The 16632-nt window shown below is 39.6% G+C and overlaps 1 protein-coding gene across 1 annotated transcript in view; it reads right to left on the bottom strand.

Moving 5' to 3' along the window:
* Positions 1-16632, bottom strand: part of LOC134415736 (probable acyl-CoA dehydrogenase 6) — a 75350-nt gene that overhangs the window by 9688 nt on the left and 49030 nt on the right. Inside the window, exons 4-6 of the mRNA XM_063151502.1 lie at positions 15806-15912; positions 9729-9896; positions 4356-4529 (exon numbers count right to left, since the gene is read on the bottom strand). Coding sequence (XP_063007572.1) covers positions 4356-4529; positions 9729-9896; positions 15806-15912 — 449 coding nt within the window. The remainder of the gene's footprint in view (positions 1-4355; positions 4530-9728; positions 9897-15805; positions 15913-16632) is intronic.

Genomic DNA, 16632 nt, shown 5'->3' with positions numbered 1-16632 from the left:
ACTGAAATCTGGGAAGAATACAGTGCAGTCTGAGCTGCTGGGTGGGAAACTAAACAGTAAATGCTTGTGCTAGGAGAGCAGAAGGGAGGTGGAAGGGATAAAGACAAGGCATTCATCTTGTGTTGGTCTGTCAGCGCAACAAGCTCCAGCACAGCTTGTGTGGTTCCCAGCACCCAGCACCGGGGAAAGAGGGATAGGAAATAAGAGTAAAGAGGAGGCAGGAGAAAGATCAGGTGGGAAGAAACATGACAGAAACTGTTCAGGTCCTGCTTGCAAAAGGTCTAAAGATCATGAAGGCACTTTGATCAAACTCCACTCAGGCAGCCACCAAACATCATGGCTCAGACTGGGGTTCTGGGAAAACTGCTCTTATAGTGTCCACCTTTCCAATTCACTGCCTCCTTCCTGCCCCTGCTGATCCTTTCTCCTGTTTCCTTTGCTGCCATTACTGCCCTCCTTCTTATTTCAGGAACTGTCATTTGCGAAATCTAAGGACTGTCCTGGGCTGCTTCAAAAGAGGCCATCAGGTCAAGGGTCATGATTATCTCCCTCTGCTCTGCTCTCCTGAGACCCCATTGGGAGTACTGCATCCAGCTCTGGAGCCCACAATACAGAACAGCCATTGATCTGTTGCAGCAGGCCCAGAGAAGGGTCCTGAGGAAGATTAAAGGGCTGGAGCACCTCTCCCATGAGGACAGGCTAAGAGTGTTGGAGTTGTTCAGCATGGAGCAGTGCAGGCTCTGGCGAGGCCTTATTGCAGCCTTTTGATATATAAAGGGAGCTTATAAGAAAGACGGGGACAGAGTTTTTACCACACCCTGTGGTATCAGGACAAGGGGGACTGGTTTTAAATCAAAAGAATGTAGATTTAGATTGAACAAAAGGAAGAATGTTTTGGAACTGGAACTACATTATCTTTAGGGTCCCTTCCAACCCAAACCATTCTGTCATTTCATGACTGTAAGAAATGTCTTATGAGACTGGTGAGACACTGGAACATGTTGTTGTTGGAACAGAGAAGGTGTGGGTGCCCCAAGACACATCCATTCCCTGGGCATGTTGAAGGCCAGGACGGATGGGCTTTGAGCAACCTGGTTTAATGAAAGGTGTCTCTGCCCATGGTGGAAGGGTTGGACGTGATGAACTTTAAAGGTCTCTTCCCAAACCATTCTGTGATGCTGACAACAGGTACTCAGAGCTCTGAGCACAGCTCTAACATGGCAAAGCTTGGCTGTGTAGCAAACAGCACCAAAATGCAGCACACCATGAATACCATGACAGCCAACAGCCACGTTGATAACAGTGCACAACACTTTCCCAGTCATACCAATTCAGAGAAATGCCATTCATAATAGGGAACCCCCCTCTTTTTATGTGTATTTGTTTCCTTTTTTTATACAATGTTCTCCACATCCTCAGACAAACTTAGCCCCATGGGTTTCAACTGACAGCACACGCAGGAAATGTCACTAGGGCAGCCTAAGGAATGCGTGGCCTACCACACAGATGAGAATTGTGAAAGCACTTGAAGTTGCCAGTGCAGAATAATTTCTTCGTATCTCCATCCAACTTATATAATTCCACTTAAAATTTCTGCTCACTGTAAAGACACTTTGTCTTATTGCTGTGTTTCCACTCAAAAGAAAATGAAATTATTATGTTTTTCCTAGGCTGTGACTGATCATTCTCTAATGAAATGTACATGAGCTCTAAGCTGAGCAATCTGATTCTTAAGGACGTGTGTTGCCCATGCAAAATGATCTGTCATCTTGCTTACTGGCCATGACTCAATGGTGCTCATAAAACTGAAGTTGCAGGAGCAAATAGAATTCATTAGAAAAGTGCCATTCTGCTCCCATATGTATGCTGAACTCCCTCTTTGTCTCTGAGTTAAGCAATTCACAGGACAACTGTTTGCTTTTTTTGCCATAGCAACATTCTTTTCCTGTGATCAGTGCAACAGGCCCTTAAAATGGACAGTGTTTACCAAGTGTCACAACACAGGAGACTCGTGGCACCTTTTTTCTTTCAGTGAAGCAAGAAACACAGTGACTTTGACCAATGCCTTTGATGATATGTCACTCAGAAGAAGAGACCACACCTGGGAGCAAATTTTGCAATTCCAGGAAGCTAGTTTTCCATTTGTATTTTAAACCTGTTTGACTGAAAATAGATTTTAAAAGAAAAAAAGACAAGTGAAGAAAGATACTGGCCACCAAGAAGATAATTAATAAACAAAAAAGAAGTCTAGAGCATGTGATACTTGAAACTAAAAATACATAAACCCTCCACCAAACAAAGATAAACAGAACAAATAACCCCAAACACAACAAAATAACTCCCAGAAAGGAAAAACAGACTAGTCAACTGCCTTTTCCAAGTTAAAGGAAGCAGTGAAAGTGAGGATCACAGGACTGGTCCCTAAAGCATTTAAAAGCAGACTGATGATTTTCAATGTCATGGTCATGAACTGGGAAGGAACAGAAATGTCCTACTGAGGGGCAGAAGTGAAGACCAGGATTAAACATGCAGACCTAAGGCACTTAAAGGCACTTAAATGGTTTCACACATCTGAGCCTTCACCTGAGCAGTCATGGTTGAAGTTATGTGAAACTATTTTCAGGACGGGAAGTTAACAGCTCTAGATGCTGTGATACAACACACTGCACCCATTGAGTACTGGGCTCCCTTCTGAACACCGGTTACTCTTTTTCTTGTTCACCACAATTGGTGATCTCTGAAGTTTGCAGCTTGGCCCAAACCATGGGTCTTGTCCCTGCTGCCAGTGCTTTTATGTATTTTATATCAGGTAGTTGGAAAAAAGCAAACCCGAGGGGTCCAGCAAGGTTTACACAGTAGCCACTGCAGAAAGCAGCTCCCTCTGGTTGGAGAGCTCCCAGACTCTTCCTCCCTGCTGGCCCCTGCCTGGCCACAGCAGGCCAGGAGAGAGGCCCTTCCCAGGCTGCTCGTCCAGGGCAAGGGTTCACCTGCTCCTGCTGAGTCGTTGTGGACAAAAAAAGGAATTGAAACCTGGTGTTCCAGTTCCTGGCAGAGCACAGTGACAGCCAGGCAGTTGTGCAAGACTGGACAGTACCAAGCTGCCCGTGGCTTTAGCAGGAGTGATCTAACCTGCCAGGCTTTGTGCATTGATGCTGTCAGTGCGCGTCACTTTTGCCTGGGGCATGACTAATGCTGCCTGGGGAGTCTCGCTGCAGCCCAGAGCTTCTCATGGTTTGTTTAATTTTGGCTTCAAACTGAGCATAGAAATGCACAATGCACATCCTTGCAGTCTGTATACACCTCAATTAAAGCAGAAGCAGTGGTAGTATCACAACTCCTGCTTGCCTGAGTCTGCAGTGACGTCCTTGGCAAGTGTAACCTCCTGTCCTTTGTTAAAACTACTCTCACATGTACTATTTATCTCAGGCTGAACTAAGAACTTTAGTTCAATAAACGAGTTTTTTTTTAAAGGCATTTGAACTCCAAAATATTTGGTCTGTGATGAACCCAAAACAATGAGTGATTTTATTTGTTCACTTAATCAAAACACCACTTAGAATGATTAATTCCCCAGCCACACACAGACTGGGACATGCACAGCAGCATGAATACAGTGAGATTATTTAAACAACCTTGGAATCTAAAGAGGACCAATCTTCTTACTGTGAACTACATTCTATTTAACTTTAAGAGCCAAACACTGAGGGGTAGGGAAAAAGTTTGCAGGCTGAAAGTAGAGAATCCAGACTTGGATCTGGTTTCCTGGAATATCCAGAATCCATATAACCCAAATACCTAGATTTGAGTACAGCCTGAGTTTTGAGTAACATAAACTCTGTGACAATATAACTTCAGGGAAAGGAATGTACCACTTATGTCCAAAGTGTACAGAGGTAAAACAGATTTGCAAAACAAAGCTCTGACACCCTGCAAGAGCCACTTAACTTTACACAGCCAATAAGTTACCTTTCTAAAATCCATGATCAGCATCATAATGCACTGTACTACAGGAAAAGTCACCATCTTTCTATTTCATGCTGATATTTTGATAGCCTTTGCACTACATTTGTAATAGACATAACATGATGCCATAATTTCTTTCCAGAGTAGCAACAAGAAAAATAAACAAGGCAAAAAAGTGCGTCTGCAATGGCTCACAAAATATATTCTGCTTTAGGTTTTTTTAGAGAAAAAGGAATTTTTCTACAGAAAGGGAATGTCCTCTGTATCCAGGCTATGACGGATTTCGAAAACAGATCCTAAAAGATCATTGCAACTTACAAGAAAAGAAAAGTGCTGTTAGTCATGCAAAGAGTGACCCCTGTGTCCCTGCAGAAGCACAAATGATGACTTACCACTGGCTACTCCCCACAGCCGCTCTTCTTGGAATTGCAACATCTGGTATGTAAAACCGTTTCCTTCCTCACCGATGAGGTTCTTGCAGGGGACCCTTACATCTTCAAAAAAGATCTGAGCTGTGTCCGATGACCTCATACCCAGTTTGTCTATCTTTTTAGCAACATGAATGCCTGAAGAGAAAGGTGCATGAGAAAGACCACAAAAAATGGAAGCACTATGTACATATACAATGTTTTCAGAAGGAAAAGTCTGCAGATGTGAATGTACATTCCAAGACAACAGTGCAATCTACCTTCAGGAAAAATATAACAGTATTCTGGAATGAAATGGCCCAGATCCTATTTTAAAAGGTTTTCCCACTTTATTAAACCAGCAAATCAGAAACTTTAAATGTAAAAGTCCCGCTTTTCATTATATCCCCAAATAATAAATATTTACTAATCGTAATAATCTTACTCCACACAGGTCCTCAAACAATGCAATTTTATTTGTTTGTGTTTGATTTTTATCTAGCATTACAATAAAGTGCTGAAATTCAATTTGGCAATATTTGCTGAGTGCCTGCACTGCTATGAAACAGTACACAAATATTCAGTAAGGAAAAAAACAGAGCTACATTTTAAGCTGCAGCTAAGAGTATTTCTCCTCCTGGAAATCCTGTTCCTTCCCTCTCTTCTTAATTTATCCTCCCTTTCCTAGCCTATGCTGCTTTTTTCTGGTACAGTGATCACTCAGTTTTCACGTGTGTATGTTTGTGAGGAGAGTTTGGGTTCCCACAGACTCTCTCTACACAGCACTGACTCTGACCCTACGTGCATTGGTCTGTTGAAGATGAACCTGGTTCATTCAGGTCTGGCCACGTGAGGGTTCAGCTACCTCGTCACCCTGGGCAGGACTCCTTCCCACTGTTTGTTTTCTCATAGCTACAAGTTCTTCCCTGCTGTTGTTCAGATGCAAACATGGCTCACCCATGTGCCGCGAGAGTTTAACAGGCACCCACTGTTTTCCCCTGGCATTTCTCCTGTCTTCAGCTTTTGTCTCCCTGTTGATCTAGAGCTAATTCAAATATTCCGGGTGAAAGTCAAGAATGTTTCAAAAGCAAAAGGAGGACAACAACCAGGCATAAGGATTTGTGCATAATACGTTAATTACATCTGACAAGTCTGTATGTGTAGCAAAACAGTCCTCCAACTCAGCATATGTATCTTTGTCAGATAACCAAACCTTTTTACTACTCATGTCCATGTTATTCCAACCAGCTTTGTGATGAGAAGGTATTCTGTTGTTATTTTCCTCTTTATTCGTTTTCAGTCCTCTACTGCTCTCTGGCATGGCTCAGTAGAACCTGGTTGGTCACCACACAGACTGTTCTTGTTTTTCTGTACTTGTTCATATCTTGCTATTCTTCACAACTTTCAGAAAATATCTCATTCTGAACTAATACAGACATCTCATCCTTGACTCAAAGGAGGCCTTCAGACGTATGAAAATTACTTTGGTTTTGTAGGCAGAAGAAGTTGGCAGTAATTTCCTTCAAATTTACTCCCTCTGGCTGCACTAAATAAGGTTATGGAAATTTTCATCTCTTCACAGAGATGAAATACTGACATTATTTACAAATGCCAAGACTTCTCTGAGAGCAATGTTCACATAGACTTCCACAAGTTCCACTCAAGATTTTTTCTCCACCAACCAAGCTGTAAACAGATTATGTATTAGGAAGACTTGCTTTGATATATGATCAATGCAAGAGCAAAATCAGGACAGCCGTATAAGAATTCTTGACTTTTGAATTGAAAATTATCCAGTAATTTGTACTCAGTCAGCCAAAAAATCATTTGTGGTTTGTTTCCATATTAAAAACATAGCTAAATAACCACACACTGAGCAATTTAGAAGCCCAGATGAAATCAGGAACATTGTTTCCCATTGAAATACTGTTATTTGGTTTCTGTGAGAATTGCAGATATCAGGTATGGTCTAAAGCCAACTGGCTTTATGTAATCACTGCTCCTCAGCCACATGAAGATGCACTTACTTCTCTTGTTAGTGGGTGGTTTAAAAGGACTCTCCTCAAGAAAGCAAAACTGCTGCCAGTTCATTATTACATTGCTAAATTAATCCCGTTGTTTACTTCCCAGATCCACACACAGCAAATACCACTGAAGAAAGCTCTTACAGGCTTGGTTAGTGAGCTAAATGTGCTGATGACTTCTGTCTGTAATTCTTCCAGACTGCGTTGTGGTTCAATTTTCCTGGGTCCAGCAGCATCCCCCTTTGTCATGCCCTACCAGTTTCACTTGCTCTTAATTCATGGTTCTCACCCACAAGGAGACCAAGCTGCATCAGTCTCATGGGATGCCCCTTCTGAGGCTATGCTTTACATTGTGGAAGACAATCATACATAATCATCTCTTCGGCCACTATGGGGGCATCAAAACCTCCCTTCATGTAATTATCTTCCTTCTCTTGCTAAGGGGTACTACAAATGAGAAATTACCAGCAGCAGTAGAAATTACTGGCCCAGGTAAGTCCTGGAGTTCATCTGTATTAAATAAATTACACGCAATAACTCACAAATCTGAACTTAACAAGGCCAAGCACATGACTTACTAGAATCACTGTAACAGAGCCATTTAAGCTACTTGCACCAGTATCATTGAGATGGATTGCTATTTCTCTGCCTGGGCAGTTCTTCCCAAGCATCTTTGATTTTTCATTTTCTCCCATTCCTCCAGCCTTCTGACAATCTCTTTTATTTCCTGCATTCTATCTTAAGAAAAAGGCAGTTGCTCTCTCCTGACACCATTTACTGCCATTACAAATGGAAACAGACACATTTTAAATTGCAATCCAAGAAACACACCCTTTCTCTTTTCATGGTTGCTCTTCTCCTTATTAACTCCTCCTTGCAGTCTCCCCTAGAGCTCTCTGAGGACTCAGAGGACAAACCAGAGGACAAAACAGTTACCATATCAGGGCTGCAAGCCATTTGTCTATATACTTTACACACAGACATTTTGCAATGTGCTAGATTCTCTTTCATTATATGAAAAATTCAGCTGCTTTTTAAAGACATTGTTATTGCATGAGGAGTATTCACCTAATTTGGATATTTGTTGTGGATCCATGGTGCTGTTATCCAAACTTCTTTTATGAGAAATGTATTCAGCAATGTCTGTCAAATCTAGACCAGGATTTGCTTCAGCCTAGATTAGAGAGTATATATACCTAAAATTAGTAGAAGCAAATCCTACTTTGTCTATCCAATAAATTATCAATTGTTGAAATTAGTAATTCATTTTCGAACTTGGAATTTTTTTCTCTCTTTTTTTTCCCCCACCACATGATATAAATACAAAACAACTTAGATTTTTAGCAAAAATACACCACAGATCCTTCCTTCCCCAGACTTATAGGCTGGTGCCTGCAGAGGTGAGTCAGACACACCACATTTGCTCTCCATTGCAGCTGTTTTTGAGCTTTGACACACATACATCCCCGGACGTTTGAGAGTGCATCATTCCGTGATGTCCTCCAGACACTTCCCGTACAGCCTTGCTCTGCTGCCCTCCACGGAGTATAATCTTTAGCAGACAGACATCCTTAGGATGTATCAAACCAGATGGAGTTTCCTGAAAAATCTCACTTCTGATATGACTCACCCACAGAGCACAATCAACAGCCTTAATACTTCATTTCAAAAGGTCACCAATCTTGGTACTGTGACCCCTTTGGAGATAAATATGTGTTCATCACAGAAGAATTAGAACACATGCATTTTGAGGGGCACAAATTTTGTTCCTAGGAAGACTTCTACACTTCTGCAGATCAGAATAAGGTGTCTCAGACAATTTATCTACTCTAAATCTATTTAATGCAGGTAAAGAAGGTCTGCATGTAGGCTGTGAGATCTAACATCTCCCCACTCCTAGAGCTATGACAACTCGTGTCTTTTTGGAATAAGCCAAATAGCTGAAAACCTTTAAGTAAATTTCTGTGTATTTTATCTGCCACCAACTGTGGGTCAGCTGCTTTGTTGTTTTAGGAAGATTGATCTCAGAGAAGAAGTACTGCATTTGCATTCTGACCTGTCCATGAAAAATCACAAGAAGGACTTCATTCTTTTATCAGCAGATGGCTGAATAGTGAATTTACCTGGAAATTCAGAGCAATTCTGGCTGTAAGTTACATGTTTGCTCATCACTTCTCAATAAGGATGAAGTTCACAAGTAGTGAAGCAGCTCAGGTCTGTCTTCCATGAGCACCCATTCAAAGCCTGTCTTGCATGAGCAGAAGTAGTAGAAGCTCACTCAGAACCTGCTTGATTCCCAAGGCAATCCACTTGCTTGACTTACTCCATGCTTAAATTCATTTAAAAGACATTCCCTTAAGAAGCTCTCATCATCCTCTTTTGCAACAGTGAAGACCTGGGTTTTGTTCTCAGTCAAATCCATAAAGTGAACATAGATTCATTCCCTTCACTGTTATAGTGGTGTTCCTACATGTGAAATGCCAGTAATGGCACATTTTGTATGCAAAATACTCTGAATTGAATGAACAAAAGAGCCCTGAGTATAAATATCTTATATATAAATACATTAATAGACATTAGTCTAAATTTAAAAACTATTAAATTGTATTAAACTGTTTGTTTGCATAAAATAAACATTAACTTTAAAAATTAAGCATTAAATATACTATATATTATATAGAGCATAAATTTATATGTTCTATATTTTTAAATATTAAAATGAGTTAAAACTGAAAAGGTTTAAAAATTTTTGAACAGGCATCAAAACTTCAAAAGATCCCCACCAGCACAATCTTAACTGCATCCTCTCTGGATGATGTTCCCTATGCATACAGCACTCGTGCATTCTGTGAGGTCTGCAGGTTACCCAGGAACAGACACTGTGTGCATGTACCACTGAAACTGGTAGTCTTAGCTCAGGAAGTATTTCTTCCATGTCTTTAGCGGAAATTGCTTGTCTTATTCAAAAACAAGTCCTTACTTCCAGGATATTTGAATCTTTCACTCCAGCCCACATTTAACTCTTATACTATTTTTTTAATTTAACTGGTAATAGTGCCCTGGTGAAGGGATCCCTTTGCACAGCACAGCCATGAAACACTCTAAATATGCCTGCAATTCTCTTCAGCAAGCCCACCAGGCCTGAGAGGTATTTCCTAAGTTTGACATCTCTAAACTCTTTATTCTTTTATTTTCATATGCATCATTGCCATGAAAATGTATCTGACCAACTTCTCTAAATATATTTTTGGTTAAACACCTTTCCTTCTTGTATTAGGCATACAAAGAACACCAATAAAATCAAATGAGAAGACAAAGAGTTCTGTGTTATTACCAGGTAGATTCATTGGCAGACATATGAGAGATTTATTTTGATGGGGAGGTCCTTCGCTGGTGTTTGCCAGGAGGCACATCCAGTCTGCCTGGCTCCCGGACGTAATCCACATCTTACCACCATTTATGACATACTCATTGCCCTTTTTCACGGCCGTTGTCTTGATATCTATTTCAAAACACAGGAAATGAATGGTTATTACTGTGAAGGAGGGGTATATCGATCCAGTTATGACTGGCAGGGTCATTCCCTTGCTCTCGAGACGGAAAACTATTTGGTTCTCCCTCATACTCCCCTGTCCTATAACCCTTCCAGGCCATAAGGCAAAGCTGTCTAGAAAACTCTTGGAAGGCAAGCCAGGGAAACAGGACCACTTCTTCCACCTTCCTTTAGGTGGAGTCTTCATCCCAGTGGATGAGAGCAGAAAACTTCCTAAGTAAATGTGGTGGTCAAAAACTTGGGAGAGAAGCATTTCACTGTGAGGTGATCTGTTACAGTTTCTCTTACTGTATGCCTTAGTCCTGAGGAGTCCATTAATTCCAGAGTCATGACTTAAACAAACACAAGCCTCGGTACCTGTTAATGCATAAACATAAATAAACATGCATTTCCTGCATGCTCTTGGTCACAGTTCTGCAATACCTTCAAAGCTGGTAAGCTACTGAAGGCCAGGTCTGAATGCAATGAGTCTGTGGACATGAAGGACTTCTAAATACCTGCTATTTATACACCCTGGCAAAAAAGAATCTTATTTTCATCTGCAATGGTTCACATCATGCTGCAAGCAGCCCTACCTGCAACAGAGAGCCAGAGAGAATCATTAGTTATTATTTATCCTCCAGCAGAGTTTCCAAAGGGCTCCCTTCTTTTCCCTGCAATTGAACTTTGACAAGAGCCCCAGTTGATGAAGACTCTCCAACAGATATCCAGCTGTAAGTAGGGGATGGTATAAAAGAACCTAGCCACACTCCTAACAGCACCTGTGAATCTAACAAGACTATGAAATTCATGAGAGAACATCCACTGAAGGGGGACCATAGACTTGGAGGGTAGGAGTCAGACACCAAGTGGAGTGGGCAGGCATGTTTAAATCATCTGGTTACACTTTCACACACAATCACCTCAGTCTGCACATGCACATTCTTCCCTGGAGCTCTAAACATAAACCAAAAGCAAACCCAAGTATCTGATCTTCATTTAGGAGGTAAACTGGGACTGAGGTCAGCACAGCTGAAAATTTTTCTTGTTAATGAAGGCACAGGAGAAAAATAATGGGAGAAAATTAAATAAGGTATAAAATAAGGAAGTATGGGATTTAGCTATGGCTAAAGGAACATAAGCAAGGGAAAGAGTTGTTAATCATGTGGATAAAACCAGCAGACAGAGAAAAAGACTGTGGCAAATCTGTCCAAGGGACTCGATATGAAATCTGTATAAAAATGAATGCCAAGAAGCTTAAGTAATCTAAAGTACTGGCACTCATAATACATGGACACAGACATTGGACACTCACATACATGGAGACTAAATAATAATGGAAGGACACACAAGAGCTGGAATAAGGAATATGACTGTACTGAAATGGTGTGACAAGGACGGGAGCATACACAGTGATTTACATCATGCATCCCTTTGTTGTGGAACAGCTACTGAAGAGATTAGATAGAAGTCCCATAGAAGGCCTGCAAAGGAACAATGAGCACTGTGATGTTACCACAAATGTAAATAGTTCTTGTGGGCATGGCGTCACAGGGGCCTAAAACACCCAAACACAGATTAAAGAACAAATGCCTTACTAATGAGAAAGTTCAAGTACTCCAGATTCAATTGTTCACAGTTTGCTTCAAACACGTGAGAAACAACTATTTCAAACGATCTTGTGAAGAATTGATTCTCTTTAATTAGAGATGATTAAGAAAGATGATCAAATCAATACATAAATTTTATGTTTAAAATATAGCAAGCTTTGAAAACGTACTTAGCAATTTACTATGGTCAAATGGACTCAGGAATATGGCTATGAAGATAATTTGGAATATTTGACTAATTATTTTTCCTGACAGAGCATATCTCTGGGAAAAGGCTACTTCAGTGGGTGCTCCATAACTCATTTTTGCAGGCACACACCACTGAGTCTCACAACCTCTTGCACAGCATTCTCTGAGGAGCCCTTCTAGGAAAGAGCACAAGGCATCACCAGAGGTGAATGATACAGCTGGTGCCCTATAAGCAACCAGGGCTGATCACATCACTCTTCAAATCACACTAACTCAAGCCTCAATTTTCTTCTCTACTGCACTCGAGTCCAGCCATGCACTCAAATAGATCTGACTTAAGGTAAGGTTGGCTTCAATTTTTAAGGTCAATATTACAGTCAAAGATAAGCAACACACATCCTTAAAGTAAAATATGAAGAACACATATCTTAAATTTTCATCAGCATAGGAAAAACTTCAAAGAAATACCTTCAAGTCTAACTGAATGAATAATCACATCAAAAACCAGGAAATGACTTGCAGGAAATGAACAAGATTAATGATGAAAGTAAGCTACAATTTGGAGTTTGGAATACAAGTATTAAAATAGGTTGAACTAGGTTAAATCTTGCAGATGAAAACCAACAAAATCAAAGAAGACTGTGGTGGCAAACAAAACTGTTTCAGCCATAGAAATGACAAGAGAATGGGAAAAAAAAAGGAGGCACATAGAGGATACTTAAAAAGAAGAAATATTTCACAGGAGACAGATTCAAATATGGTTGACAAAGCTAAACACCTACAAGAAAGACTGAAATTAGTGAAAACAGAGGTTATTGGTTTTGGCAATCTGCACAGCCTCAAAATACATTTGGAAATAAAAGAGAATTCAATTTACCCATGGTATCTTATTCAAACCTAACCTGGTTTATTACTAAATAGGATTTTCTAGAGAAAAATCCTATTGGACCCAAGTAAGTGAAATTGACACTACTAGGTAACTATGAGTTAAAATTTGAAAATATAAGACTTAGGACAAAAGTGGAAATGCGCATAAGGAACTTGGCAAAGCAGAAATTGCATCAGGTTACATTAAAAGAAGAAGTTCTGATGTGCAGGGAGAGTACTAGTTAAGCCCCTCCCTGGATATCAGCCTCTGGACAAAACCTACTGAATATTTGCATTAATGATCTTTAAAAGGACAGGAATACACTAATTAAATTTGTCTGTGGCACAAACTTGGGAGACATCACCAACACAGACAACTGAAGTATGGCCCAGCAAGAAAGGAATGATCTCGAGTTTTCAAATTCAACATGGCAAGTATGAGTACTCAGACATGAAGCAGTAAAAGTGATTGCTAAATCCTGCAGTGTTTCAATAGCAAACTGGTAATGAGGATGATCCATAGTTAATCACAGGATTCACAAGTCTGCAAGCTGTTGTGTAACATCATGTATTGGAGAGTAATACTTCTGCCAGGGTTGAAAATGTATTTGTGCCATTATAGACACCATGCAGAATTCTGGGGTTTTATGCTCAGAAAAGACAAACTCAATCCAGAAAAGCAGAAAGGCTGGATTCCACTGAGACAAAATGGAGCAGGATATTTATGTAGAAGAGGTAGACATGAACAGTGTTGCTAGCTGCAGACACCTGAACATAACCTGAAGATAGAGGATGTGTGTGAGAAAAGTGTTTTCCATGATGTGGTTTTATATATACCCACAGATTACATTCTATAAATTGTGGAATTGGAGTGAGATAGAATGAGACAATATCATTCAAACTGACAGAAATGCTTATGCGTTGTAGTACCAGAATCCTGAAATTAAAGACACTTTTTGTACCATCTGTACTGTTCTGTTTTTCTTCTCAAGCCAGCTCTGTGCTAGTTTTGGCGCACATGGTCACTACTACGGACAATATAAAATTACTACACTTGAAAGCAGACTGGTGTTCCTTCAAATTGACATGAATTTTGTATTAGACTAATATACACAGTCCTTTTTGTTCTGTTGAATTCTGAATAAATTAGTTTGAGGCACATTTCAGTTCTCATGTAAACATTGTGTTTGTTTTCTGAGTTCATATCACCTTCAGTAATTTTGGAACTGCAGGAAAAAATGTTAGAGATACTTTACTCTGTGTCATTCTTCGGGTTAAAATACACTGGCTCACATGGCAGAAGCACATCCCCGACTTTCACATGTGAACAGCTGCCATGTCCCTTCACTTTTCTTAGGGACACAAACTTCCCAATAGCATGAGCAACAAAAGCAAGCACCAAGTGCAGTTTCACACACCTCAGTCTGCTCTGCAGCTGGGCCATCTGGAGATGGTGCAGAATGGTGCAACTCAGAACGCAAACTGTTGTTGCTCATACCTAAATTGTCCCTTTAATTGTCCTTCAGAAGCACTGTAAACTGGATTTGGCATTTGTATCAGGGATCAAATGTTCCAGGACAGGGGAAAAAGTATTTTCATTTCATCCTGCAGTGTGTCTCCAAGCTGCAGCATAGATTCAGTAGATAATCCTCTTTGATTCCAAATTGGTTTTTAACTGCATTCATCTAAGTGTATCATACCACTTTAACTAGATGATAAACAAGATGCTGTTCAAGGAATATTTATGTTATTTATTATCTGGAACACTGCATCAAAAAAATTAAATTCCTATTTAGAATTTTCTGATGATCATCTAATTAAACTAGAGAGGCATTTATTAAAATAAATGATGTTATATTTCTTATATTAGCAAAATTCAAATTTATAATTACTTTATTATACAAATTATTAGGTGCTATTATAAGATTTATTATTTAAATCCTAATAATATTTAAATTATAATAAGCAATAATGCAGTTTAAATAATATTGAAATTTAATATTTTGAATTTATTGTTTATAATTATTAATAAGTAATATTTAATAAACATGTCTACTAAAATTATGAAATTCTTCTTATGAATAAATTCAATTAACCCAGAAAGGAAAACAGCAATAAATATGCAGGAAGATCTAGTGCCATTATTTCATTATCCACATTAACATTCTTTAAATCTACCTGCTGCAACCTTGCTTGAGCACTGGATGTTTATCTGTTTGCCTTGAAAAAACAACAGGAGTTTGCTCATGGAGATGGATATAGGATTCCTCGGATAAAAAATGTCTGTCATACATTGGCAAGCTTGTAAGAACACAATCTGGTCAACTTGGCCAGGCTCTGTCCAACAAGCAAACCTCTAAAAGTGGTCACTTATCATTCCCTTTTCCGTGAAGTCCATGGTTCATCATCAGAGGAGACATTATTTTCTTTTTCTACTGTATCTGTTTTGATTTAATTTTTCAAATTTTTTACTGCCTCGGATGCCTCAGAATTATAGTTTCTTTTGTCCTGGTTTCTAAACATATTCTTGCACTAAACAAAAAAAAAAAAAAAACCCAGTTGCATATAAAGTAACTAAATCATAAAGATAATAGATTTGACATTGCAAACTCTTCATTAGCTCTAAATAAAGCAATCATCAATTGAGAGATATTTTTGCTTCACAAGAATGACAGAAGGGGGGCCGAGGGGAAGTAAGGATGAACAAGAGGAAATCATTCTGAAAGTGATGCCATCATTTTGAGATCAGAGAGGCTCTGTAGTTTTTCCCCATTCAGTGGAGAGGTCTTTGTCAGGGCAGCCCAGTTCTAGTCCAGCTGAACGGGCTCTGTTCCTGTCAGTACATCCAGAGTTGCACGACTGAATGTGGCTGTGCAGATGATGAGGGGCTGGAGTGCTCCTGCCAGCTGAGAGCCTGCACAGAGCAGGACAGCACTAGAAGAAAACTGGGGCCAGCACAAAATCTCTTGTGCTCAGCCTATACAGGGTCACTGCATTGATTCACCTGACAAATACGTTAAAATTGATTGCTTTTGGATGCATAAGAAGGATGTGTTGTATTCCTGGAATGTTACTTTTTGCATTCACCACACCAGACTTTCCTTCCTTTTGTTTCTTACAAAGGATGGGGCAAAGTGAAGGGTCAGGAAAAACAGATTATTTCCATTAAAACATCAGGCTGTCTAAAACTGACTGTTTGCTAGGTTAACTTACTTGCAACATCTGACCCAGCTCCAGTTTCACTGATTCCCAAGCAAGCCACAAAATCACCAGCTATAGTTGGTACGAGGAACTGTTTTTTCAACTCATCAGAACCAAACCTGCAATAATATAACAAAAGAAAGATACGATATTAAAACCCTATGAAGGTAAATTTTATTAGAAGTTAGTTACAAATTTTGTTCTACCCACAAATTTTTCTATGACTGGGTAAAAGCTGTCCCAGAGCCAAAAGATAGAATAAATACCCTCCAAAGCTGTGATTCAGAGCCTTCACCACAAGTGCAGTCACAATCATTTAAAAGAAGTTTTAAAAAGTATTCAGGCGTCTTATTCCCACAGAAACGTGTGGTCTAGATGGCCAAAATTTACATGACTGTTGCTTTAAAAGTTCCAGATCTAAATAAACATAACCCCTGAGGATTCCTCTCAATGCTCCTGCACTACTCTGCAACCACCAGGATGGAGGACCTGGTCTGTTTTCTTGCACCATCTCTTTGCCAGGTTTTAGTGGTGACTGAAAACTTTTGACATGTGATGGCCACCATCTGCAAAGACCTGTATTTCAATTATTTGTACTTCACATCTACATTTAAATCACTCAGTAAAATCCATTAATGCTTCTTCCAGCTATTCTTTTATCTCCACAAAAATAAAAAGGGAAACAGCAAACTCTGGATGGTATTTTAACACAAAAATTTCACTTGGCTTTATTTAAATTCAGTTAAGAGGCACACACTGTTTTCCTGCTGTTTAGAAGACTGTATCCATCCAAGATATGCTACATCTATTTCATGCTTGATTTTGTCAAGCTTCAATTT

The sequence above is a fragment of the Melospiza melodia genome, chromosome 1 (genome assembly GCF_035770615.1).
Source record: "Melospiza melodia melodia isolate bMelMel2 chromosome 1, bMelMel2.pri, whole genome shotgun sequence".
In the NCBI taxonomy this organism is placed as follows: Eukaryota; Metazoa; Chordata; class Aves; order Passeriformes; family Passerellidae; genus Melospiza; species Melospiza melodia.
The sequence above is the reverse complement of the archived record's forward strand: the minus strand, read 5'-3'. Positions and strand labels throughout refer to the sequence as shown.